Source organism: Phasianus colchicus, chromosome 9 (assembly GCF_987193195.1).
Source record: "Phasianus colchicus chromosome 9, bPhaCol1.hap1.1, whole genome shotgun sequence".
NCBI classification, from domain to species: Eukaryota; Metazoa; Chordata; class Aves; order Galliformes; family Phasianidae; genus Phasianus; species Phasianus colchicus.
In genome coordinates, this window is record NC_143444.1 from 32,566,603 (window position 1) to 32,594,085 (window position 27,483).

The 27,483-nt window shown below is 37.1% G+C and overlaps 1 protein-coding gene across 1 annotated transcript; it reads left to right on the forward strand.

The window, feature by feature from the left end:
• Positions 1-1,758: 1,758 nt before the first annotated feature.
• On the forward strand, positions 1,759-27,467 carry MSH4 (mutS homolog 4). The gene is made up of 20 exons (XM_090146870.1): positions 1,759-2,074; positions 4,079-4,243; positions 6,984-7,147; positions 8,505-8,615; positions 8,874-8,989; positions 10,219-10,392; positions 10,833-11,008; positions 11,902-11,969; positions 15,358-15,432; positions 15,782-15,846; positions 16,314-16,483; positions 16,850-16,986; positions 17,405-17,508; positions 18,343-18,467; positions 20,134-20,334; positions 21,541-21,659; positions 23,264-23,392; positions 24,292-24,463; positions 26,522-26,610; positions 26,980-27,467. The coding sequence occupies exons 1-20, from the start codon at positions 1,852-1,854 to the stop codon at positions 27,163-27,165; spliced, it is 2,769 nt and encodes a 922-aa protein (XP_090002996.1). The 5' UTR covers positions 1,759-1,851; the 3' UTR covers positions 27,166-27,467.
• The last annotated feature ends 16 nt before the right edge of the window (positions 27,468-27,483 follow it).

A 27,483-nucleotide genomic window follows, 5' to 3' on the forward strand; every position in this document is an offset into this window, starting at 1 on the left:
CTTTATTTCTATGAAAGCTTTTAGATGATTAAAAAAAAAAAAAGGATCAAAATGGTTCCCTTCTAATGGTTTGGTTTCCTAGTGAATTATTTGGTCAAAGCCTGGAATTTATTTTTTCAAGATTTGGAGTTAAGTTAATGTTGACTTTTTGATGAGTATGGGGGAATGAGAGCACTGATTAGGTTTTATTTATTTGTAAAAATAAACAGAAAGTTAAAAATTAAGAAGAAATAACCTCAGATTCCAGGCTGCCTTTGTAAGTGCTGCTTCTTTATTCAAAGCTTCACTCTTCCGGCATTTACTATTTTTTCTGTATGATATAAACATAACAATACAGTTCAGAATTTCTACTTTAGTATAGACTGTAGTGAGACATTCTGGGAATCAAAATATGGGTGATACTACATGAGAGTATAGAATACTGTAGACTGAAATCTTGTTAATGTTAAGAAACTTGTCTGAAGGAGGTCTTGGTTTGTTAAGTCAGCTCTTGTGACTAAAAATTACATTATACAGATTGCAGGTTAAAAATGAATGAATGTGTGTCCAAAGTGAAAATGTCTTACATTTTTTTCTTCCATTCTTTACCTCTTTTAACTTATTATAGATATTGTGTATATTAAAAAAAAAAAATCATCACCGTTTTTCTTATGCAAACAAAATCAATTCTTTTCAATGTACTGTGTGGGGAAAAAAAATTAGTTGGCCCATGTGCATATATTAAAACACTTCAATATGAGATTTTTGGTGCAGAGTACATTGTTACAAGTCTGTGAGTTTTTTTTAATGTTTCTGTTCTTTTTTTTTCCCTGAGTTTATGTACTTGCTATGTTGCAATAATTAACCTCATAGTCTTCAGTTACTGGTCCTTTATTAAAGTCCTTCAGAAGTTGTACTACTTTATCTTCTTTATCAGAAGTGTGTACTTTTTAGCAGTTCTAAAGGTGTCATGTCTGTGACAGCCTGATCAGACAAAGTCTGCATTATGATTTATGAACGTAAGAAATGGGGCTCAGTGGGAAGATGTAGCTTTGTTTCTGTTGTTCTATCTGTGCACTTAGATTTCTGTCTGAAGAGAACGTGTAACAAACACCATCTTTAATGTCTGAAGTTCAGCATAGGACTTAGTTAAGACAATAGCAGCATCTGGAATTGGAATTCTCCATCCATGGCAGTGAAACTCAAGTTTCTGACACTTGAGTTTTTAGAACTGTGTCTGGTGTGAGCTGGGCCGCTGGGCGGTCGGTGCCCCTCGGTGCTGGCAGCGGAGCAGCCCTGGCAGCTGCTGTGAATTGCTGTTGCGGAGCTGACCGGTTCAGACCGCCTGCCAGCTGTGCGCTCCTCAGGCTGGCCTCTGCGCCTTGTGGCTGTTCAGGTAAGGGAATTTGAAGTGCCGTGATGTTTTCTTTAACTGAAAGAGCTTCCACGGTGGTAGCACGTGCTGGTACCCACACCGGTCTGTGTGCTCTTGTGTTTAAAGCAACGTCTGGATGCACAACCTACGTTAGTCTGTGTTGGTGCGTGTGTTTGTTTTTAATTAAGGGTTTTTGTTAGCTCTCGGGGCACGCCGTCTCTGAATTCCTGCTAAAAACAGCTTTGGATGTGTAGTCAGCTGAAGAAAGCACGTCGACCTGAAGTGCTCTCCCGTCCTAAGAGACGCAGCGGCCCGCCGTCACCTCAGCGCGACACGCGAACGGCGCCGCCCCTCGGCGGGTAACGGCTGGGCGGCGGCTGGGGCAGGTGAGAATTGTGCGCGTGCGCGGCCGCGCTGAGTTTGGCGCCGTTTTCGGCCGTCGCGGCAGCGGCTCGGCCCGCGGGGCTGAGGCCGCGACGTCGGACGGCGGCAGTAAGATGGAAGCGCACGGGCGAGCGGTGACCTCGGCCGCCTTAGAGCCCTGTGCGGGCCGCTGCTCCTCCTCCCTGTCAGGGTCGGGCGGGCGCTGCACGTTGGGCCTGCTGCGGACGCCGCGCAGCACCGAGGGCAGCAGCGGCGGCTCGTCCAGCGGCGGCGCGGGGCTTGCTCCCCTCGGGGCTGCCGGCAGCGGCGGGAAGGAGCCGCGCTCCGGCCGGGCAGGTAGGAGCGGCGTCGCCGGCTGCGTTCGCCTCAGTGAGCCGCTCCGCGTCCCGCCTGCTGCCCTCAGCCTGCCCGGCTGCGGTGGCCGCGGTCTGAGCGGCGGGCGGAGGCGGAGCGCCGTCTCTTCATCCCAGCCGCCTGTTTGTTTCGGTTCGGCTCATCCAAACGACGGCATTCCTCGGGTTCCTTAAAATAAGCGCCGTTTTTGCCCGACGCTTTAGATAATTAGCGCGCGAAGTCACCTGGCCGGTTTGAATCCCCCCGCGGCGCTGCTTTCCCTGCGGGGCTGTGGCGGCCCGCCTGGCTCTGCTCCGGGCCCGGCTGCCGCCCTCGCCGTCCTGGCGGGCTGCTGGGAGCGGCCATCCCGGGGGCTGCCGGCTTTCTTCTTGGCGGACTGGAAAAAGTGGGTGGGTGGGTTTGTTTTTCCTCTTCAGTAAAACTGCTGTAATAATAAAAATGGGACATTTGTTGAAATGTGAAGCAGGCATGTTCCTGTTCGGTGTAAGTTGGGATGGAGGCTGTGTGTGTTTCGTTAGGAGGTACGCCGTCAGGCTGGAATCCAAAAGAGACAAAAGCTTGCAGTACCGCTTTGAGCAAAGCATAACTTCATTGTTGAATTTTTATTATTCTTTGAAAAGATGCTGACGGTTTGGTTCCCCTGGTCTTTGAAATGGCTTTTTTTCCCACGCATTAAGGCATTCCGAAGTAATAGCTAATTACTTAACAGCTAAGTCTGTTCTGCCAACGTTCTGAGTGAACTTATGCTGAAGTCTAGGTGAATACTAATTTTAGCAATCATCTTTATGCACTGTGATGCATTTTTTTCCACTCCTTATAAGTAAATAGAATGTCTGTCTGAATTAATACTATTTCTTTTCGGATGTATCACGGTGGAAGTTTTGCAAGACCTTTTGCAAACAAACACGGTGCTGTAAATATTCTTGTACTATTATAAAATGTTGTGTAATCGGTTCATTTAAGAAAAATACTTACGCGCTTTGTAAGTCAATTTTAATGTAATATATAGAACAGAAGCAGTATGTCTCTTAATATGTGGTATTTTGTATGTTTCAAGTGCAAAAAATCCATTATTATATATATATATTTTTAAAAGCAGCTATCCAAGCTGGATTAAAGATTTTATGTTTTTACTCAACATACATAAAATACTAATTACTAAAGAAGTTAATAATTTATTGAATTTAAGAGTGGTCTGAGGGAAAAAGTATTTTGCCACATTTAAAAACAAAAGGTAAATCTTATGATATATCTGTAGAAAAAATGGCAGGTAACAGATAACAAACATGTTTCAGATTACTGTATCATTTCTGAGGGTTAAACCTCATAAATTCAAAGGGAGATCATGGTCACGTGGAAGGTATTTTTGAGCACAGTTCTTGGCTCTTTTACTGCCGTTTTTTAAAAGGGAATGTGCGTGTTTAGCATTTAATGTGGAGGTTGGTGGCTCTGCATGTGGCAGGGTGGTTGGAGACTCATGATCCTTGAGGTCCCTTCCAACACTGGCCATTCTGTGATTCTGTGATGTTAAAAAAACAAACAAACAAAAAAAAACCTATTGTGACTTTTTCAAACTTTGAAATTTTCATAAAGGGAAGTATGTAGTTTCAGCTATGGATTTTAAAACCAATGGGAAAATGCAAGATAGAGCTGTCTCTTACAGCATTTTTTCATAGATCTGGAACTCATTAGCATATAAAATTATGCATTGTAAAATTACTTCAGTTATATTGTTTCAGTCCAGCAAATTAACCCGAGATTTACTGCAAGTAAAGTCATTATGGAAAGTAACTATCAATACAAGCTGGTTTTCAAAACAAACTCATTCTTATTTCAGGCTGGTACTATTGTAGTATAGATAAGGATATTGGGGGTGAATTGCTGGGACATCTCTACTTCTAGTACAAAATGTAAGGTTTTCTAAGATATGTATGTGTTGCTTTCAGAACGGAAGCTGACTCTTGTTTTCCTTCCCTTTCCCTTCAGAGTCATATCTTGGGGACAAAAGTTCTTGTGCAGAAAATGGTAGTGCAGTGAATTTCACAAGTGGTTGTTCTGCACGAGGCCTAAATAACACGTGTGTAGGAAAAACACCCTTTTCTACCAGTAGATCTATTGGCAGAAGCCATACTCCTGCTACAGGATATTCAGGTAAATTGACGGTGCTTAAGGAAAATAGTTCAGCATATATCTCTAACATTTCGTTAAACATACTTTATTTTTTAATGTGCTTATAATGTGATAATGAAAGATATATCAGTTGTTTTTTATACCTAAGCAGCCTATATCCAAGGGAGACTGTCTCTTCAGGGGCTGGCCCTTACGTTAGCCCAGAGTGGCTCCAGCCTGGATCCACTCCTTCTGGTCACACCCCTTCACCAGGTGCCTAAACAGCAGTTCAGGCTGTGACCTAACAGTGCTCCTGCCTTTATGAACAACGTTTCTTATCAGGTTTCTTTTTAGGCTCATAAAGCATTGTATGTCATGGATCGTGAAGTAATTGGAATTTCTTGTGAGTTTCTTATGCATATTATGTTGTTGTTTTCAAAGGTGTAGGTTGGTAGATCCTTAACAACACTTATACAGTAGCTCACTGGGTGGAAGTTTTGCAATGCTGCTTACGAGCAAAGCCATCTTACAGGTTAATGTTGTCTTGTGTCATTTTGTGTTTATCTGGTAGTGCTGAAGTAATAATATTCAAAGTTCATCTTTTCAGTCTGAGTTAAGCTCTGTCAGTTCAGTCTTTAGTGATCTTAATGTTATTTAATGGTAATTCTCTAAACTAGTTACTTAAAGATTGATTCTTAAAAACATCCGTATTTCAATTAAAAAACAAATCCTGATAAAATTACAAACTGACTCTCTACTTGAAACCGAGTTGAATTCTTTGATTGCAGAATGTGAGCTAATATGAAGTTTGTCATTTCTTATAGCTGTTGTGAACCCGTTTTCTTTTTGACTATTCTAGGAATTGGGGTGACTGTAACTTTGAAACCCACAGAGCAGATTTCTCCAACCTTTACATGTCTTAGCAATTAAAACCATATTTTTTCATCTCATTTTAGTCTACAAGTGTATGTGTGTACCCATGTATCTGTATGGTTATTTATACTTGCTGTGTTGTATGTGAAACTTTGGTCAAAGTTTCATTTGTCTGTATTGAAGACAACATATCCAGCATACCATATTATGAAGAACATTAGTTTGTTACACACACAAAAATAAAATTTAAAAAAATGCAATGACCAACCAAACAACTAACCATCATCAAAATCAGAATTGTCTAACTTCTGTACCCTAATTTAAAATAATTATTATTATCATCACCTCTTAGCTGCTGTTTAAAAAAAAAAAAAGTAATTAGCTACTGATATGGGGGGGAATCATGGACTGTCCTGGGTAGATCATTCTGAATAACAATTAGGTTTTCAAAGCAGGCCTTAGATGAAACTATATGTGAATGTCATTGCTGGCATCTATCAAACATAGAGTAAATGAAGGTTCAGACTTAGCTGTGCACAATATCAAAGACTACATTTTCTTAATGTTTAGGTAGCAGTTAGTTGGAGATCAAGTTGTCACTTCCTAGATAAATGTTTTATTCTGGTTGCTTTTTGAGATTTCTGGTGGGGTTTGCTTTGGTTTTGGGATACATATGGAGTGTATCCAAAAGAAAATGGCAAGTTTGGTGTATTATGCCCTCTTGACAGAATAGTTCTGTTCTGAGAACATTTTTGTTCTGGTCTTATTTGAGAGCTGACTCCTCTTTTGAGGAAAGTAGTGCTGGAAAAGAATATAAATAATTACATGAAATGAATACAGATTATTAGTATTTCAGGTTGTATGTGCTGTTAAAATCCAGTACTGAAGAACCTGTTCAACTCAGCTGTTGTAAGGTTTGGTTTGACTTGTGTGTGAAGGTTAAGAAGCTTGAGATCATGAAGTGACTATATTTCGTGGAGTGGTCATTGTTTCAGTGTTGATCAGCAAGTTGCATTTTAGCATTAAAAATTTATTTCAGTTTCTTATTAGCTACTTCAATGAAATTAATAGATAATTGTTCTCTGCATTTGTTCTCAACAGAAATTCATATACATATATGTGTGTCTACCTTATTTCTGCAGTGTTTGTCTTCTCATTTGAATAGCGTAGACTCACAATCTGAGGTTGCAAATTTTGGAACAAAATGTTGTTAGTAGCTTCTTCAGAGAGATTTGAAGAATGTAACACCAAAATTAGCAGAGATACCGAAGGAAGCACTATATCCATATTTTTGGTGTTTCATTGGTTAAAATGTTCAGTACACCAGGGAAAAAGGTCATCACCCTGGTTAATTAAGTCTCTTATGTAGGAAGTCCAGTAATCTAACAATTAATAGTGTTTCCCAGGTAACACAGTTTTGTATGGGGGACTCAATAACTGCTGACTGAGGCATATTGTTGCAGATCAGTATGACAGATGCCCGAAGAAAATCAGGGCAGAATCACGAGGTTCAGCTCATTTTGTCTGACTGCTTATCCCCCAGTTCTGACTGCAGATGATAACTCATCTCTCAAACTGCCCTCCTTATTGCCTCACTGTGTCTAGTTTTTAGGCACTGAAAACAGTAGTGCTAGAAAGATAGAGAGAAATGCATTATTAGTTTCTAAAATCAGTGCTGTTCAAAGTTCAGTACCGTATGAGGAGGTTTGGGAGGAACAAGATCAAGGAATGTGTTGAACTTTGGCACCAGTCAACTATACTACAATAAACAATAATTGAACAAAAAAACACCTTCACAATCCTCAGTTTGCTAGTTCTGTCACAGCTTGTCCAAGCTTGGAATATCAAAGTATGATTTTGTGAATATAAAAAAGTGGGTGATAACTGAATATATGCAACTGTTCTACAGTTACATCGTCATCTACAGTCTCTGCTCATACTGCTGCATCAGTTATTGTAGCTGTAGTAGAAGGAAGAGGCCTTGCCAGAGGTGAAGTAGGAATGGCCAGTATTGACTTAAAGAATCCTGAGGTGATACTGTCACAATTTGCAGACAATACGACTTATGCCAAGGTATTGTTGCATAGTTAACTACCGTATACCTGACGGGCTGGTTACAGTGGATTGCTTGCTTGAATAATCAGGAATGGAAGATTCAGTTTCTAGGAAAAAAAATCTCAAAAGGGAAAGTAAGAATTTCTACAAAATTTGAAATATTTATTTTGTTTAAGGAGGTGCTATTTTCTGTGCTGTGCCACGGATTTCAGATGAAGAGAAAAGAATGCTTTGCAAAACAGAAAAAGCATTTCTGCAAAAAATAGTGTATTTGAACTATGTGAAACTGAGATACCTTGTACTGCAGAGCATTAGAGGAATGCATGGTAATAGAATTTGCAAGTATTTTTCATTAGACAAAACATCTTTGAGAGTGGCACTTCACAAGTGTGACTTTTATTTGTTTTATGCAGACTGTAGCATGGAATTTCTATAGTTGTGTGAATGTTTGTTCTCAGTTATTTCCAAATGAAATGTATTCATTTGACAACCAAGTGTTCTGTCCACCATTGCTGCATATTTTAAAATTAGGAAAGTAATCTATCTGTTGATGCAATTCTAATATTAATAAAACTGCTTTCTTAACAATTTTGTTGTTAGGCTGTATGTGCTAGTAAGCAATATAGCTTGCAGTGTGTTTACAATATTCAGCCTAAGAAAAACTAGATTTTGTTAGTATGGCAAGTAGATATGACTAGGGATATAAACAACTGTTAAATCTATTTACTAAAATTTGTAATACTGTCAGGTGTTCATGGGTTTCTGTTCTTTATTTTATTTTTTATCTTATTTTTTATTTTTACCATTAGTTAATTTAAAGCTTATCCTGGTTTTAACAGGCATAAGAACTCACTGAACTTGGCAGGTGTGTAAATACTTCTGTCGTGCAGAGTAGTAGAATCCAAAGTGGCGTGCAGTTTGAGAATATAGGTGTGTGTGAGGGTTAGACATTCAGATGGTGATGTGAGAAATAACAGTTCACTTGAAAGTTTGTAAGGGAAAAACTGAACATCACTGATTGAACAAGGCATTTATTTTCTCATACTCCCAAGTACTTACAGAACTGTAGAATATCCCAAGTTGTAAGGGACACTGTGCTTCAGACACAAACATATTTTTTATTTAAATAAGTGTTTAAATAAAAGATAACTTCTATTTTTTTAAAATAGTTTTGTGTACTTTGTATTTATATAGCTACAGATATATTTAGCTCATTAATGTATAAGCATAAAGTTTGGTCATTATTTACAAGATAAGCTGTGATTTTAAAATATAAGAATTCCATAACTCTCTATTCTTGATACGTTATAGTGTAAAGCTGTTTTAGATATGGATTTGTATTGAATTACTCAAGATTTTTTTTTTTCTTTTTCAGGTTATTACTAAACTCAAAATTTTAACACCTCTGGAAATAATAATGCCAAACACTTCTTGTGAAGCAGGGAACACCACAAAATTGTTTGCTTTAATAACAGAACATATCAAAGTAAGCTCTTAAATTTTATTCTGCATTTTAGAGCTCTTGTTAATTGCATCTGTATGATTGTTGAGTCTTCTACAACTTCTGAAGCTTTACATGCAGTCCGATTTTGTGTGTTTCTGTGATTTCTGGCCTAGTCATGTGCTGAAATCAGTTGGTGGACTTTCCTGGGAGCAAAGATCTAGCAAAAATAGAGAAGTCTGTCTGATGAAAAAATTATTTGTGACTTTTAAAATTATTTGCTTTTTTCCTCTGTCTTTCCAGAATGTGACATTTACAACCGTCCAAAGAAAATACTTCAATGAAACAAAGGGTTTGGAGTATATAGAGCAATTGTGTGCATCTGAATTCAGCACTGTTTTCATGGAGATTCAATCAAAGTATGTTTAAATAAGGAAAAATCATACCATGTCCAGATAAGTTTTTAACAGCTTCATACATGCTCAGTACAAAAGCCAGTGGCTTGTTGCATTTTCTTAGAAGTTAAGAAGTTCTTAACATAACTGTTTATTTTGCCTTCAGGTATTTCTGATGTATACAGAAACTTAAAGATTTCATTGGGTTTTTAGAACTTTCCACTTCCCCCTTTCCACTCTCTTCTTAAATAGGCAATTTAAAAACTATGAATGCCTTCCAGTTTGGCTTCTGCAAAAGATTTCCTTGTACCCGCAATCTTCTGTATACATTGTGCAGAGTCTTCATTTAAGTCACATATAACCACAGAAATATGCATGTACATGGTACGAGATGCATAATATGGGATATCAAGTGTACAGAGACTCAGGTATTCACGACGACTTGATTTCAGTGATCATACTGTATGCATTATATGTGTGAATCCTGGGGTGCATTAAAAAGAGTGTGGCCAGCAGGTTGAAGGAAGAGATCCTCACCCTCTACTCTGCCCTGACGAGGCCACATTTAGAGTACTTTGTCTAGCTCCAGACTCTCTCCCCAGTTCAAAAAAGACAAGGATCTCTTAGAAGGAGCCCAGGGGAGGGCCACAAAGGTGATGCAGAGCCTGGAGCATCTCCCATATGAAGAAAGGCCGAATAACCTGTGTCTGTTCAGCCTGGAGAAAAGAAAACTGAGGAGGGGTGGGGGGATCTGATAGATGTTCATAAATTTTTGAAGAGAGGTGGGACGCAAATGGATGAGGCCAGGCTCTTTTTGGTGGTGCATAGTGATAGGACAAGGAGTAGTGGCCTAGAACTTGAGCATAAGAATTTCTGTACTAACATGCATAACTTCTTTATGCTAAGGGTGACGGAGCACTGGAAAAGGTTGTCTAGGGAGTGGAGTCCCCTTTTATGGAGGTATTCAATACCCACCTGTTTGTCTACCTGTGCGACTGATTGTAGGATACCTGCTTTAGCAGGGGGTTGGACTCAATGATCTCTTGAGGTTCTTTCCAACCCCTGCAATCCTGTGATTCTTAGATGTATACGCATTTGTTAAATACACTGCTTTTTCAGCGTTCTCAATCCCAGTAGCTGTCGAGTAGCAAGTGTCAAGTCAAGTGTTAAATGTGATTTCTTTGGTATACCACTTGATTTTTGATAACTAAGTAGCACTATTCAACATTCATTAAAGATTGTTTCTTTCCAAGGTACTACTGTCTTGCAGCTGCTGCAGCTTTGCTGAAGTATGTTGAGTTTATTCAGAACTCCATTTATGCTCCTAAGTCGCTCAAGGTCCGTTTCCAGGGGAGTGAGAAAACAGCTATGATAGATTCATCATCAGCCCAAAATCTGGAACTGGTAACTAATAACAGAGATTCTCGGTAAGGGCGTTTAAGATTGCAGCACCTAAATCAAGTTTTTCTCTTAAATGTGTTTTACTGAAAATTACCTCATTTGCATTTGATTTCAGGTAATAATATTTGTCCTTTTCTATGGTTCGTGTGCGAATTCAAATAGTTCAGTTGAGAGGAAAAGTGTAAACTGCAGTAGCAATGGAGTAATCCTAAAAAAAGATGAACACATTCTGAATGCAAGTGTATTTCTATGTTTTGATAAATGATAAAGTGATGGCTAATACTATATTAAACTGCATTTGACTTTGTAAACTGCTGTAGTTCATAAAATACACATAGCAGGTGGGAAGCTGCTGAGTACTCTGAAAGCATGCCTTGAATTTGTTGGATACTTTTCCTGGAAATGTTATTTGTTAATTACTATCATTATTTTTATGAATGCATTCTCCCTGTATATTTTGTTTTAGCAGGAATGGTCACACACTTTTTGGCGTCCTAAATTACACTAAAACTCCAGGTGGAAGTCGAAGACTCAGAGCCAATATCCTGGAGCCACTTGTTGATGCTGAAACAATTAAAATAAGACTGGACTGTGTTCAGGAATTTCTCCAGGATGAGGAGCTGTTTTTTGGTCTTCAAGCAGGTAGTAATTTATTTTTTAATACTTAATATGCTATTCCTTTTTAAACTTTTTTTCTAATCTGACAGTGTGCAGTCTGATTCAATGTGTTTGAAAAGTATTTTATTATGATTGTCAGGTGACATTTCTGTAGTGGTCATTCATAACTTTTGAAGCCATCTTTATTGTGATACTGTGACTTTTTTTTTTTTAAATATATTTTGCAAAGAAAAGTGAACTTATAAAGTAGATAAAAGTCAGTAAGCCAATAGCTTTTTCATGTAATTGGAATTTACCTCTTATGGCTTGATACATAGTTTTGGAAGTGGTTTGTTTGTTAAAAACAAATAAAGGCCTTGTTCATGTTTTTGTTTTCTTTCCCTTTGCCTCCTAAAACGTAATGGTCCAGACAAATATAAAAATAGTACATTACCAAAGAGTACGAGTTAGGCCACCTAAAACATATTGCACAAGCTTAATCTTTATCACAGGAGAAACATGAAAGAGAAATTATTGGCAGTATTGCACATTTGAGGTTTTCTTTTCCTCTATTTTTATTTCTAACCTTCCCTTTGACAGTTAGACTATTCTTACTTTTAGTTGTTCTCTAGGTCATATATACTTTGAAAGTTGCTCTAGGAAAAAAAAATTATTGAATTGATACATGTCCACCTATACAGTAATCACTGCATTCTTGGATACGGTGAGTGTAATTATGACTAAATAACTTAGTGGATATTTTTGTCTTTTGTTGTATTTTTTTTTTCTGGTAAATAGGAAGCTAGGATAAAAATAAATGGATTAGCATTAATATTAATAAATAATTGTGTACATTAAAAAATAAAAGAAGTGCAGGTTGTTAATATGATTTTCTTGAAATTTGTTACATTTCTGATCTGGTTACTTTTGTTTTACAGTTATCTCCAAATTCCTGGATACAGAACAACTGCTTTCAGTTTTGGTACAGATTCCGAAGCAAGATACAGTATGTTCCAAAACACACTTAAGAATAATGAGTTATCTGCACATTACATGCAAAACGTAAAATATATGTCTATATATCTAAAAATCTAGAAGAAAAGGCTGCACCTTAAAGATTCGTGGACTAATGTTATCATAGATTGTGAGTATATCATATTTTACAATAGGATAAGATTCTTAAAGGTAAATGTTATTTGGGTTTGCTGTAATATGTCATCATAATGTATGCAAATTGAACTTAAAAAGAGTGATTTCTTCATCACTCCCCAGATTCCTTCTTCATAGAAGTGTACCCTAGAATCAGAATGGTTTGGGTTGGAAGGGACCTTTATGATCATCTAGTTCCAACCCACCTCCTATAGGCAGAGATACCTCCCTCTAGACCATAATGATAGGATGTAAGGAGTTTTCATATCAACATGAAAAGAAAAATCTGTAATGTAACTTCTAGAGGTTAATGCAGTTTTTGGTAGCCTGAAGAAAATTATGCATCTTCCTTACATGAAATTAAAATATCTCTTAGTTTTCATCTAATATAACTTAATGGAAATTACTCTTTATAGCCTAAGAAATACCTTTGGAAAAGATTCTGAAGAAGCACTTGGACTTTGCTTTGCTGTGTTTATAATGCAGAGATGCAGATATATCTTCATCTAATTACTAAATTGTGTAAAGCTCCGAAGACAGAAGTAGGAATTCTTCTTAGTTTCCAAGATAACAGATATAGTGTGAGCTAAGTGTAACTTTTTCGTTGGAAAGCTGTGTGTTTTCCTCTGAGCAGCAGCCAGCTGACAGAAAACAAGATGCTTGATTACACTGCATGAGTGGTACTAAATGAGATGGAAGTCCCCTTTACACCGACTGTTCCAATATGCAGAGAACCTTAAATGCTCAGGCGTGTATATATGTACGAGAAAGAGGGAGACCTCAATTCTGAATAGTGTCTTGAAATCCTGTCTGCCTCCAGTTCTCAATTTGACTAATACTTTTTTTGTTAGCCTTTGAATGGAAGGCATAGTGAGTCAGCATATTGTTCCCTTTTGTCAGAGCGTGATTTGGCATTGGTAATTTCCCGGGAAATAAAGCTAGGGCTGATCTGCTGCCATAGCACTTAAATCTGTGGGACTTAAAATCTCTAGTACAAAAAAAAACCAAAACCAACAACAACTATTTCTCTGCGTCTTTGTGCTTTGCTTATGTCTGTCTATAACCTTGGAAAATTAATGTGAGATGTTATGAAAGATAGGTTTGCACTTTCTCCGTGAATATTGAATCCTAAAAGAACTACCATTGTACAAGACGGTTGGCCACGATGGTTATTTTCATTCATTTTCTTCCTTTGACCATAAAGTGCAGCAAGTATAAAGCTACACTAATATAACACTGCTTCTAGTAAAGTTCCTGTAAGCACGACATTAGAAAAGGTGTGTTTCATTATGAAATATCAACTCTTCATAAACTTCTGTGCATCTCCTTTTGATGGTTGATTCCATCATGGGACCTACACTCCATGTTTTCTGAAGACTCCCCTGTTAGTGTATTTAGTATTGCTTTAATCCTCTTCTGTCTTTTAGAGAAAACAACCTTGTATAGATAGTAAGAATCAAAGAATCGTTTGGGTTGGAAAAGACCATTAAGACCATTCCTGTTGTTCACCTCTGAGATAAAGCAATAGATGCCCTCTGCCACAAGATTACAGTTTGTGTTATGCAATTATGCATACATGAGAAGAAATTTCACTGGATGCCATACTTATGCATTCGTGTTTAAAAACTGACACTGGATTTAGTTTGGAGCCAAACAGTGTGTTTATCAGTTTCTAAAATTCCTCTCTTGTAAGGAGAGAGATCCTTTTCTTCTTTTTCAGAGCACTACCTTCTCATGTTGGTAGAGTGAAACATGTAAGAATTCACGGCTTTTTATCTTAGATATCTCTTTTGATCCATCTTCGGAGGCTATTTCACATACTATTTGATGGTAACAATAGGGAAATAGCAAGTGTGCATTTCCATGAAGGAAATACCAATACTAATTTTCCAAGTAACTACTATTATTCAACATACATTGTGTCTGTATGCATGTGAAAATCCTGCACATATGTATTATCCTAGAGGGTATAAGAGTAATTTTCATATGTGTGTATATGTTTATAAACATACACGTATAGTACAGATGCACTGTATGTGTATGTACTTTTTTCTACTTCCTTTTGGAAGATACCAGGATTATCATATCCTTTATTTCTCTCATCTGGAATTATGAGAGCATGCAGTGCAGTATGTATTATATATGCTAATGGCAACAGCAAAATTCTTTGTTAGAAACGTAATGGGACATACATAATAAGTTATATTATAGAATGTGGACTAAAAATTTTGAGGAGCAAACAAAATGTTTAGCATTTACTGACTTTTATTTATTTTAAAATTATGTGTGTGTATGCTTAAGGACTGTCAGAACAGATTAGATTATGCACTGTTTAACAGTGTTTATGAAAAGGACCGAGCATCTTAATTATGATATGTTGTGTAGTGGCTTTGAAAAAGTCTGTACCTATAATGTAGAAGACTAAAAGAAATTTTCACAGCTTGGTTTATGTTAGAGACAGTCTTGTAGTGAGACTTGAACTCAGAGACGGGATTGTAGTGAGACTCAAACTCAGTTGTTCATCAAGGAGCTTTATTAAATCAGACTCTGCTACAACAGCAGGGTCGGGTCACTTCTAACAAGTGTCCACAGACCCAACATACACACAGGGTATTTATACACTTTTTCAGGGGTGACTACATAGCAAAAAAGGGGGAGATAACAATGTGCTCATCGTCTCTTTCGGTTCCTTCCATAACATATTGTCCTCGTTCGTCATGCCTCAGGTAATCTTAATTCTTTACCTTAATTCTCTGAAAAGACACGTGCACCTACTCTCATCTAATAGCCAAAATCTCTACTTAAGCATTTCAACACTCATTTCTCATCTATTCTTACCCTGACAATTCTAAGATCTTGATTTATTTGTTGATTAGTTAACCTATTGACCCTACCATGGTCACGGATGGGGCTATACAGGGGTAAATGAGCAGCTTATGTTGCAAACTCAGTGTAAACCTTGCAGTTTCTTCAACAGTTTAGCAGTTATTCTCAGATTTGATCATTATCTGTGCAGCCATAAGAAAAGCACCACTTACTGCTGGGCAAACGATCACTGCTGGCAATGTACAATTTGTGTAAACATTTTCTTTGCAGTTGCGTACCAAGTTGTCAACATGAGCTTATAAAGTATTTCAGCAATTTTCACTAGAAGTTAACAGTATAAACCTTTAGAGTCACAGTGTGAATTCTGCTAGTTACATACTTTCTTTAAACTTCCTATATTTGTAAAAATTCTTCAACAGGTTAAAACTGCTGAATCAAAAATAACTAATATAATCTATCTGAAGCATACTCTGGAGCTTGTGGAGCCTCTGAAAGTAAGATATATCTGTCATTTCTTGGGTGTGAAGTAAAAACGAATTAGTCCTTCCTACTTGGTACGTCTCATGAGATTTACCATGTATCTTGCAGAACGCCATACTGCCAGCATAGTCTGTTTTAACTTTTAAGCCAAATGAAAAACAATTATTTGAGCCCAGTATTCCTAAGAACTGGATTCTTACCATTATCTGAATAATTGATTTTCTAGCAAATATTTAACTGAAACTCCTACTCAGGTTCTGCAGGCTGCTTAAGCAACCGCTGATAAGCTTCAGTGAATTTAAGACCTTCCGGTCCTTTAACAGGGCTGTGAGAATTAACTGTTTATGTTTTACTTTCTAACAGGCTGCTTTGAGAAGCTGTAACACATCCCTGCTAAAGGCCTATTACAATGCTCTTGAAGATAGAAGGTATTACAATAATTATGTTGAATCGTTGCTTGTTTGTAGCAGCAAGCATGACTATTGTTTTGGCTAAAAGCTTGATTTTTATGTTAAAATTCTAATTTTCAACTAATAAACAAATGCTGGAAAAACCAAAGCAGAAGAACAGCTATGAGCAGAAATTAACTGATGAACAAACTGTACTCTGTTAGAAATGATTGTAAGAAGGCAGAAGCAGTAGTTTCCTAGGAAACTAATGCAAAAGTAAACTGTTACTTATTTATATTCGGGTATCTGTATCTCCCAAAGACTATCAAATGATACTTTTTATCAGACATTTTTGTACTATGTTTTGAGGTGAAAATGTTCATGAAAGTTAATGCTTGTTTCAAAGATAGAGTATTTGCTTCAGTTATTTGTAATTTCATGATAACAATACAAATTACAATCATAAAATATTATGTAGCTAATATGTGGCACTACTAATATTGCAGGTTTGGAATTATACTTGAAAAGATTACAACTGTGATTAATGACGATACGAGATATGCAAAAGGATGCCTGAGTATGAGGACCCAAAAATGCTATGCTGTTAAGCCAAACATCAGTGAATTCCTTGACATAGCTCGTAGAACATACACAGAAATTGTTGATGACATAGCAGGTATTTCCAAACTGAGACTTTTATTTTCTTGGAGTTCGAAGTACATTACGTCTAGCATACAGAGGCCATATGCTGTATAACCTTTTGAAGTGGAAAACATATTTAGTATTAGTATAAGCTGTTAATCACTGATGTGTAACTGAAATGCTTTTGATATTAACGTTCAGGTTCTCCATTTGTAGATAAAAATCCAATTTCATTTAAATGAGGATGAGCAATTATATTGTGATCCCTGTATTTAAAACTCTTTTTGTCCTTTATTTATCTGACATGTTCAACCTGTGTGAATCATTTCCACAGTTTGTACAGGTAAATGTGTTTGTCTATATCGTTGATTTGGGTCAAATTGTTATTTGTGATATGTAGGTATGATAACACAACTTGCTGAGAAGTACAGCCTACCACTGAAAACAAGTTTCAGTTCTGTGCGTGGATTTTTTATCCAGTTGAATGCTGATTGTTCAACATTACCTAATGGCCAACTTCCTTCAGAATTTACAAAGGTATCTGCACTAGTTGTATTTTATTAATAATTTTTTGTGTGAGTAATGTATATAAAATGTATAATACGCTAACAAAGCATATTATACAACAGTTTAAACAACAGTTAAAATAATTTCAGTGAACATACCTAGAAGTAAATGAAGGTGTAATTGGTACAGCTGCCCCATTTCTCATGCAACTACATATGACTACATTGCTTGTAATTGTAAAGCTGTGTATCTTGTTGATAACTGCAATCTCTTATAAGGATTTGTCATGAAAGTCTATTTAGGAAGAAATGAAGTGATATTTTTTCCTCATTTTTTTTCCACATTTTTCCTTTTTTTTTTTTCCTATGTTTTTCCCATATTGCTTTTTAGAAATTCCTCTGGCTTCTGACTGTGGCAAGTTCTTACTGTTGGTTTGAACTTCCCATAGGTCACTAAAACAAGGAACACATATAGTTTCACTTCAGCAGATTTAATAAAAATGAATGAAAGATGCCAGGAATCCTTGAGAGAAATATATCACATGACCTACTTGTAAGACCGTTTAAAACTATTAAATATTTCTGCTAACTGCATTTATTTTGTCCTATTTAAACTATTTACGCTTGTTTTTTTTAAAGCCACCTTTTTGATGAATTATGGTTACTTATGGCAGGAATCCATGGTGAACACTGATCAGGGTCATAAGTGATGTCGATGATCAAATGCATTACCTGAGAGAAAAGTAGTAACACAACGTGTATATTGTATTAAGCATCATTAAAAGGACATAGAAGTTTATTAATAATGATAGTCTTTGTATTTAGTATTTATTCACACATAACGTATCTACACAAAATGATACAGTAAATGTATTAATTTTGTAATGCGGAATCATTATCACTTGAGTAAACAGTAGAGCTGACTGTATCTGTATTTTTGACCCTGCTGCATGTTGTGTTATTCTGCTGTTTCAGAAGACATGCTAGGTGTACAGTGAATTCTGTGGAAATTTCTTTTTTCCTTTTTAGAAACCATGTATGGTTTATTGTGTGGGTTTTTTTTTGTTTGTTTGATGTTTTGTTTTTATTAACATGAAGGCCTAAGGAAATTTAAGAGTCAACCTGAGGATGTTAATAAAACACATTTGACTCCATAGCTATGTTTTCAGTTAATTCTATGTGTGAAGCTCTCGTAACATGCTTTTGGTATTTGAGCTATGTCTTGTATCTGATGATAGTAATCGATCTGAGGTTATTGTATAAGATCTTAATATATTTCAAAGAAGTTCAGATATTTGCCAGCATTTGGTAGAGGTGATTTATGAAGTAATCTCCCATTCTATGAATGGATGAACATAATTAACTGTTAATTTTCTTTTTTCTTAAGAATAGTGTGTAAACTACTGAACGAGATCTATGAACATATTCATTGTCTATACAAGCTGTCTGACATTGTGTCAATGCTGGACATGCTGCTTTCATTTGCTCATGCCTGCACTATTTCTGACTATGGTAAGTTTATCTTTTTTCATTCTGTTAAAATCCAAATAAAGACTCTCCAGTTGAAGGATATCCAGGCTGCTTTGTCTGGTTCTCCATTTGCTAAGCCCATGTCATTCATTTTTCTCGATCTCACTGGGCTCAAAATGTCTGTGGTTCATCCTTGCCAATTTTGTGCTGATACTCCTTCTATTTCTGTGCATTGAAATTATATTCTTTCCGTTCAGCTGCATTAAGGCTTCATATCCAGTCTTTTCATGACGGTTGTTTTAAGCATATTCGTTGCAAGTTTGTGAACATCCTACATTACCTTTTGTGTTCTGAAAGAGCACAATGTAATATAAACAGGTCAACATTAAGTATATATATAAATAAGTAGCTACCTATTTTTCAGCTTCAATTTTTGTAGCACTTTTGAATGCTTTTAGGGAGATCTACTGAGGAATACAGGATCAAGTGCTTACTTGTGTGTTGTTATGTCCTGTGTCAAAAATTTGGCTGTAATTGCATCGCTTCATCATCTGACTTCCCTAGCCCAGCTCTACAATGTACAGACAAGCACAGAGTCTTTAATAAATGCTGACTTGAGCTACCTGATTTTCCATGTTCAGATGATTTTGAACACAGCAGTAAATGATAGGCTTGAGTTATCATAGTCTTTTCCCATCAAATGAATCAGAACAGAAGTTTACATCAACAGTTCATGATGAGACTGAAGCTGCTTTGCTTCTGCAGTTTGCACTGCCAGGCCTGAATGCATATCCACCCATAGAAATGGACTATCTTTCGTAGCTCTCAGTCTCCTTTGCCATTTGAGTCTGTCCCACCTGTACAGCTACTTGTGCGACCTGGTGTAGGGAACCTGCTTTGGCAGGGGGGTTGGACTCGATGATCTCTGGAGGTCCCTTCCAACCCCTACGATTCTGTGATTCTCTTTAAAAGCTACCAGGTAATTAGAGTTCCTGAATGTTGGAACCTGAAGAACTGCTTTGGCGCTTCTTTCTTGAAGGTTTCACTGTTGAAGCAGCAATTTTAAGAACATTTGTTAGTCTGCAGTGGTGCCACAGAAATAGAATGGGCCTGGTTTGAAATAGTTTTACATAGAAACTGTATATACCCTCATTATCCGTATAGGACTATGTGAACAAAAATAGAAAGAATGTTATTTCCTAGTTTCCTGTGCTGATACAATAACGAACTTGTGTAATAGTTAAAGGTAGAATTCATTACCTCTATATTTTATATGTTTATAGCAGTATAAAAAGAATTGACAAAAAGTACAGTACATGCAAAAATGAAAATGTGTTTCTGTTTTCCCATTGGATTTCTTTTGAAGCTTCACTCTAGTAATAAAGAATATAGAGTTCTATGCTGCTTACAGGGGAACACAAGCATTATGTTAATTTTGAAGTGTAACATTAGCTTGGGGATTCTTTTTGTAAAAATAAATCTTGAGGACTTGCATGATGGTCAGAATCCATAGCTGAAATAGCTGGTAATTCTTCTAAGTGTTCCATCTTTGTCTTACTGACTACAGGAAAGTAAAAATTAGGGAATCAAGACCACAGAGTTTGGCTTCTGTTCTGCAAGAACTTCATTTCAGAATGCACTGGTTTAATAACCTAAAGGTTTCCATACTAATTCTGTGAAGCTTTATTATATCCTTCTTCTCTTTTAGTTCGTCCAGAATTTACAGATACGTTAGCGATCAAGCAGGGACGGCATCCTATTCTTGAAAAGATAGCTATGGAAAAACCCGTGTCTAACAATGCATATCTGACAGAAGGTAGCAATTTTCTCATTATCACAGGACCAAATATGAGTGGAAAATCAACATACCTAAAACAGATTGCGCTCTGTCAAATTATGGCACAGATTGGTAAGACTTTACCATACTCATAAACTTTTGCAGCACTTTAATTAGTTTCTAGTTAAAAATGTTTTTGAAGGCTAATAATTTATCTTAAAGAATAAGATTCTATGTAAATAGTAAAATGTAATTTTAAGTACTTTTGCTTCTACCTGTGCCTCTGTTGCTGAAGAGGCTGCTGTAGAATTTTGGGTCTGCCTCTGGAAACTTACGAGGACTCCTCTGTGTATAAAAAAGCCTGGCTAGTTTCAACTAGGAGAAACACAGTTGGAGGCTTTATTTATTTATTTATTTATTTGGAGCATCATAACTCAGTCTAGCACCTCATGCTAGCTTAATAGTGAGTGTCCACAGTGTAGACCCACCAGGCTGCATGTACATTCATCATCCAAAAAGAAGAAATGAACTTGAGAGGACATCTTGATTATGTGGAGAAACATGCTTTCAGCCAAGCAGAATTAATAGATCATATAAAAGCAATAAGTACTGCAATGCTTTATCACTAAAATTATAAAAGTGAAATACTTGTAAAGTCTGACTGTCTAAGCCTTGTCCCTATACTTAGGAATTCTTCATGATTTTTTTTTATCTCAAAGATGAAGGAAGATAAGGCCACTAGCTCAGGAGAGAGAATCTAATGGGCTGAAATAAATGGTTGAAATTACTTAGTGGTGGAGAGTAAAATTTGTCCAGTATGTGTTTTTGGATCCAATTCCAAACAAGTACAAGTTCTTCAGGAATTACTCTCAAAAACATGAATTTAACATGAATAAAGGAGACAGTAAAATTCATTGATGATATAAATCTCCCTGTTCTTTTCAGTAAAACTAGTAATTCTCAGAGACTGGTAAGGCAATATAAATCTTGTTTTGTGGAAATTACAATCCCTTGGGCTTAGTATCACAGTGGCTACAGAAATGTAAATTAATCGAGCAGGTCATTCTGACTTTTGCATCCCTTCAGACTGACATAGCTTCAGGCATATGGGATCTTAAGGTTTTACTGATTGTTCAAGTATAGCATCAATGTAATATATATATTTTTAAAGTAATAGTAAAATATGTTATCTGAAGTTTTATAGAACAAGATATGTTCTCTGCCGTGCATAAAGACCAAATGTAAAACTGATGTTTTTTTTTTTCCCATTGACATATTCAGACAAACTGGTGTTTGTCATGCTGATATGAGAAAACTTGTATCTTATTTGCTTTGTAGGTTCTTATGTCCCAGCAGAGTACTGCTCTTTTCGAATTGCAGAGCAAATTTTTACCAGAATAGGCATGGACGATGATATAGAAACAAATGCCTCAACATTCATGAAGGAAATGAAAGAGGTATTAAACATAGATAATCTAGAGCCAAATATTTGTTTTTACAGTTGACATGATTAAAATTGTACTAGTATTTTTCCACTGAAAGCATGTACTTAGAAAATTGTTAAAAAAATCATCCTTAATCTTTTATCTGTATAAGTGATAGAGAACACACATCTTGTATAATGATGCCCCAGTCTGAGTAAAAATCAGTGTTCCACTGGACAGTAATTCCAATGTTCTGTTATGTTTTGGAACTTGAAGGATTATTTGTCTAAGCCTAAGCATTCTCACTATCTTCTCCCAAACTCATATGCTTTTGAGGAAAAGAGTTATCATAAAATCGTAAATCTTGGAAAAGACCATTAAGGTCATAAAGTCCAACTGTCAACCCACCACCCGCATATCCAAATAACCATGTCCTTTAGTGCTACATCTGCCCTCTTCTTGAAAACCTCCAGGAACAGGACTCCTCCAATCCCCTGGGTGTCTTGTTCCAATGTATTACTGCTCTTTCTGAGAAGAAATTTTTCCTCATACGCACCTTGAACCTCCTGTGGTGCAACTTAAGGCCGTTACCTCTCATCCTTTTGCTAGTAACCTGGGAGAAGAGGTTGAGTCTCACCTCACTATCACAGCCTCCTTTGAGGGGGTGGTAGAGAGCAGGAAGGTCTCCCCTGAGCCTCGTTTTCTCCAGGCTGAACAATCCCAGTTCCCTCCAGCCTTCTCCCCATAAGACTTGTGCTCCACACCTTTCTCAGCTTTATTGCCCTTCTCTGGACACTCTTCAGTGCTTCAATATATTTCTTGTAATAAGGGGCCCAAAACTGAACAGTACTCAAGGTGTGAATTCACTAGTGCCAAGTACATGGGACAGTCATGTTCCTGGTCCTGTTGGCTATGCTATTTCTGATAAAAGCCAGGATGCTGTTGGGCTTCTTGGCCACCTGAGTACACTGCTGGCTCATGTTCAGCCAGCTGTCAAGTAATCTCCCCAGCCCCTTTTCCTTCATGCAGCTTTCTAGCCACTCTCCCACAAACCTGTAGCGTTTGATAGGGTTTTTGTGACCTAAGTGCAGGACCTGGTACTTGGTCTAGTGAAATCTCATCCAGTTGGCCTCAGCCCATTGATCCAGCATACCCAGATCCCTCTGTAGGTCCTTTCTATGCTCAGGCAAATCAACACACTCCCAGCTTGGAGTCATCTGTGAACTTAATGAGCATGCACTCAATCCCCCTCATCCAGATCATCAATAAAGGTACTCTACAGGTCTGGCCCCAGTACTTACCCTTGAGGAATACCACTAGTGACCAGACACTGCCTGGATTAAACTCCATTCGCCACCACTCTCTGGGCACAGCTGTCCAGCCAGTTTTTTTACCCAGCAAAGAGTATGTATGTTCAGTGGAAAAGAGAAAGGGTTGTAGGGTTAACCTAGGGTTAACTTGTAGGGTTTAGAATTTACAGCTATTTGGAAGGTATGAAAAAGTAAAATTTATGAATCTGACATGAGTCTTTTACATTTCTGAATTTTTATCTGAATAACACAAGGTATTTCAATTAGTAGCAGGATTTTTTAAAAGATGCTTTCCTTGGAATGATAACTAATAAAATATTTTCCTAGATAACATACATCATACAAAATGCTAATGACAAATCACTCATCATAATTGATGAGCTTGGCAGAGGTACCAGTGCCGAAGAAGGTATTGGCATTTGTTATGCTGCCTGTGAATATCTCTTGAATTTGAAGGTAATTCTGAAAAAAAAAAAAAAAAAAGTGTAAACTTTTAATAATTATTTTATTGTACTTTAAGTATTGTGGTTTCACATAATTTAAATTTTATAGAGATTTCTTGCCTAGATATGATATTTTTCATAACTAGCAAACAGTAAGAGTTACTGTGACAGTCAGAAGATGCTGAAATATTCTGCATTCTGATCAATAGTCACCATCTTTTTTGCAGCTTGCTTGGTAACTTGCTTTCTTATCCTAGATAAGAAAAAATACTAACCCAGCCTCGAGATGTTTGCGTAGTTAGTACTTTGTATGCTTGAACACTAAAGGGGATGGAAGTTCCGCACAGCTGAAGTATTCGTTATGTAGGTCAGGGGTTTGTTCAGAAGAATGTCACATGATTTTAGATGGATCAGAAGTTGCTCCTCTGTTACTAGTTATGTGATCAGCCTTAGCTTGTGTCAATTTATAGATGTTTATGGATTCAGTTTCTTGTCAGAGTTCATTCAGAGTACCGTTGCGGTTTTATCTAGAAATCTCACATGTTTTCTGTAGCTTGTACCTCAGGAAAAACATTCACTAAAAAAAAGTAAAGCATCCATTTGATGGTCACTCAAAATACGCCGTCGCATTTTAAAAGTATCGCAGGCTTCCTGTTCTATCTGGTGTTTCCCTTCTATTGACAAAAGAGCTGGGGAACCCTAAGTGGGAAAACATATGCTTGCCAATGTTAGAACTCATCACTTAGTTTTTTTTTATTATTATTTGCATAATTCATACTTTTAGTAATTTAAATACAGCTCTTTGGAGTTGTGGATAAAAACCTGGAGAACTGTGAGACTGTTTTCTTATTTGTTGTAATTTATCAAAGGATCGTTTGAATCATGAATTTTGTTTCTTTTTTTCTTACTTAGGCATTTACTTTGTTTGCTACACATTTCCTGGAACTGTGTCATATGGATGCTTTGTATCCCAATGTGGAAAACTACCATTTTGAAGTGCAGCATGTGAGAAGCAGCGCTGGAAAGGAGAAAATTACATACACTTACACACTTTCTAAAGGATATACAGAGGAAAAGAACTATGGTAATATATTCCACTGTGACTAACTTAGTAGAAGAGTGTGCAAATTAAAGAATTATGAGTCAATAAGTCATGAGTGACAATAAGGTATAACTGCATGTTTTAAAGAGCTGTAGAAATCCATATTTCTAACTGCAAGATTCTGTAGCTGAATCTATGATTTAGATGAGATTTAATAGCCACACATGATTACTGCAAGTCAGTGGTGACTGAAAACTACAAATTTTTCCTGTCTGGCTTGAATTGATGAGACTTAAGATGCCTCTTTATCAGCATTTCAGGTCTAAGTTTCTTTGTCGTTAGCAGAACAAGGTCAGTTTCAGATGCTGCAACCCTAACTCAAAAATACTAAATGTTTAAGTGTTGTCTGGGAATAGCAGTTCCAGGGTTCAGTGCAGGGTCCAGTCTTGTTCATCATCTTTATCAGTGACATGGATGAAGAGAGAGCAAACTAGCTGAGAGTGGACTCTGATGATACAAAGCAGGGAGGAATAGCTGACGCATCGGAAAGCTGCGCTACCATTCTAGTCTATCCAGGTCCTGTTGAGTGTTGGGCGGAGAGGAACCTGATGAGGTTCAACAGATTTAAGTGTAGTGTCCTGCACCTAAGGAGAAATAACTGCATGCACCAGTACAGGTTAAGGGCTGACATGCTGGAGAGGAGCTCTGCAGAGAAGGATGCAGGCACCCTGGCGGACCACAGGTTGGCCATTAGCCAGCAGTGTGCCCTGACCAAGAAAGCCAGAGGTATCGTGGGATGCGTGAAAAAGACTGTGGTCAGCAGGTCAAGGGAGGTGATCCTCCCTCTGTACTCTGCCCTGGTGAGGCTGGGTCTGGAATATTGTGTCCAGTTCTGGGGTCCCCAGTTCAAAAAAGACAGCAATAGGCAGGGATCTCCTAGAAGGAGTCCAGTGGAGGATGACAAAGTGATTAAAGGCCTGGAGCATTGCCTATACAAGGGAAGGCTGAGAGACCTAGGGTGTCTTCAGACTGGAGAATAGAAGGCTGAGAGAGGATCTCATAACTGCTTATAAATACCCAAACTATGGGAGTAAAGTGAATAGGGGCATACTCTTTTCAGTGGTGTGCAGCAATAGAATAAAGGGCAACAAGCAGAAACTGAAACACAGTTCCATGCAAACACACAGAAGAGCTTCTTTACTGTTAAAGCAACAGAACATTGGAACAGGCTGCCCAGAGAGGTTATGGAGTCTCCTTCTCTAGAGGTATTCAAGACCTGTCTGGATGCCTACCTGTGTGACTTGCTGTAGGAAACCTGCTTTAGTGGGGGGATTGGACTTGATGATGTCTAGAGGTCCCTTCCAACCCTGTGACTCTGTGAACAAGAGGCTTTTGGTAGGTCTCCTACCAATACAGGAGACCTGTGTTGCTGTCTTGACTTTGTCTTAATTGAACAGTGTTGTATTTAACAATTTTAAAAATGCAGGGGCTTTTTTTGTCCATTTTTAACCATACATTATTAGAACATCTCCTGAAGCCTGTACACAGAGATGTACGGTTAAAAATTTCCTCCGCACAGCCAGAGTCAGAGACAAAAGTAAAAAAAAAAAAAAAAAAAAAAAAAAAAAAGTTAAAAATCATGTTAGGACAGAAAAAGATCTTTTTTCTTACCCTGAGTATCTGACAGCTTTGCAGCTGGCAAGGAACAGAATTTGGAAAATGACACCTGCATCTACTAAACACTCACATTCAGTGGCGAGTACATTTAGCGCAACCTGAACTTGGAAAAAAAAATAAAGCTGTGATTGATTACTGCTGTGCCATTTTTTATTCATCCTTTGGAGTATCTGATCCTGCCCACTTAATGCCAGATGTAATTTAATATGGAAGTATGTTTTAGGGGCCACACTGTAACAAAGTAGACGTTTTATCCAGTAACTCTTAAAACAGTATTCACGGAAAAAGAGAGACAAAAATTATATCAAAATAACTTTTTAGATAAATATTTTACCCTTTAAAATGAGCTGATTGTAGAATAAATAATGTGGAGGGTGGAATAAAATGTTATCCTAAATCGTTATTTGTGTTTCCTTTGTTTAGGATTAAAAGCTGCAGAAGTTTCCTCTCTACCACCATCCATAATTTTGGATGCAAAGGCAATCACAAACCATGTTGCTAAACAAATTTTGGTATGTAGCAGTCATTTATAAATGTATACTACTGTAATTATCAGTTTTTGTAAAACTCTGGTTTATTTTAAATATTTCTGAACGATTATAGCATAAACACTACATAGGCTTTTATGATGACGGATGTCATCAAGAAAGTAACATTTTGATTTCTGAACCTAATAGTAAGAGATTTTGCTAAAGGCAACTGTTAGGTGACAACAGAAAGCAGCCTTTGGGGTTCGGGAGTACTGGCTGTAATGTTGGTGTACCAACCAAGAATCAGCAGATCAGAAATAGCGTGCAAAAAAGCCCTCTCATACTTCTATTTTAATAATTAATTTATTATTAATTTCCTATTTTAAAGTATATGTATGCTTTTAACAACAGGACAGACAGAAGAGTACTCCCGAGATGATGAAACACAGAGCTGTATACCACTTAGCAATGAGATTGGTTCAGACTGCTAGAAATTCGCAGTTGGATTCGGATAGTTTGAAAGTATATTTGAAAGGCTTGAAGAAAAAGTATACAGCCAGTTGTCCTGCATCTGAATGGAGTGATGAGCAACATTAACTCGTAACAAGAGCTGTTGAAATAATTTTTGACTGTAAGATGACTTTATTATTTTCCATAATATTTGAAAACACTGTTTTTCATATATTTATAACTTAATTTTAGTTGAAATTGTATCCGTTAGTAAAAGAAACTGTTTCTTCTTTTGCCAGAAATGAGATCATTTATTTTCTATGCAAAACAGTTCTTTTCTTTTGATAGTGAACGTATTCTATCCCTTTCATTGTTTTACAGTGTAGTTAATCATTTGTGCATTAGAGATGCAGTGTTATGCTACTTAATAAAAAACAATCTGAAACAGATGGTCCACTTGTCTTC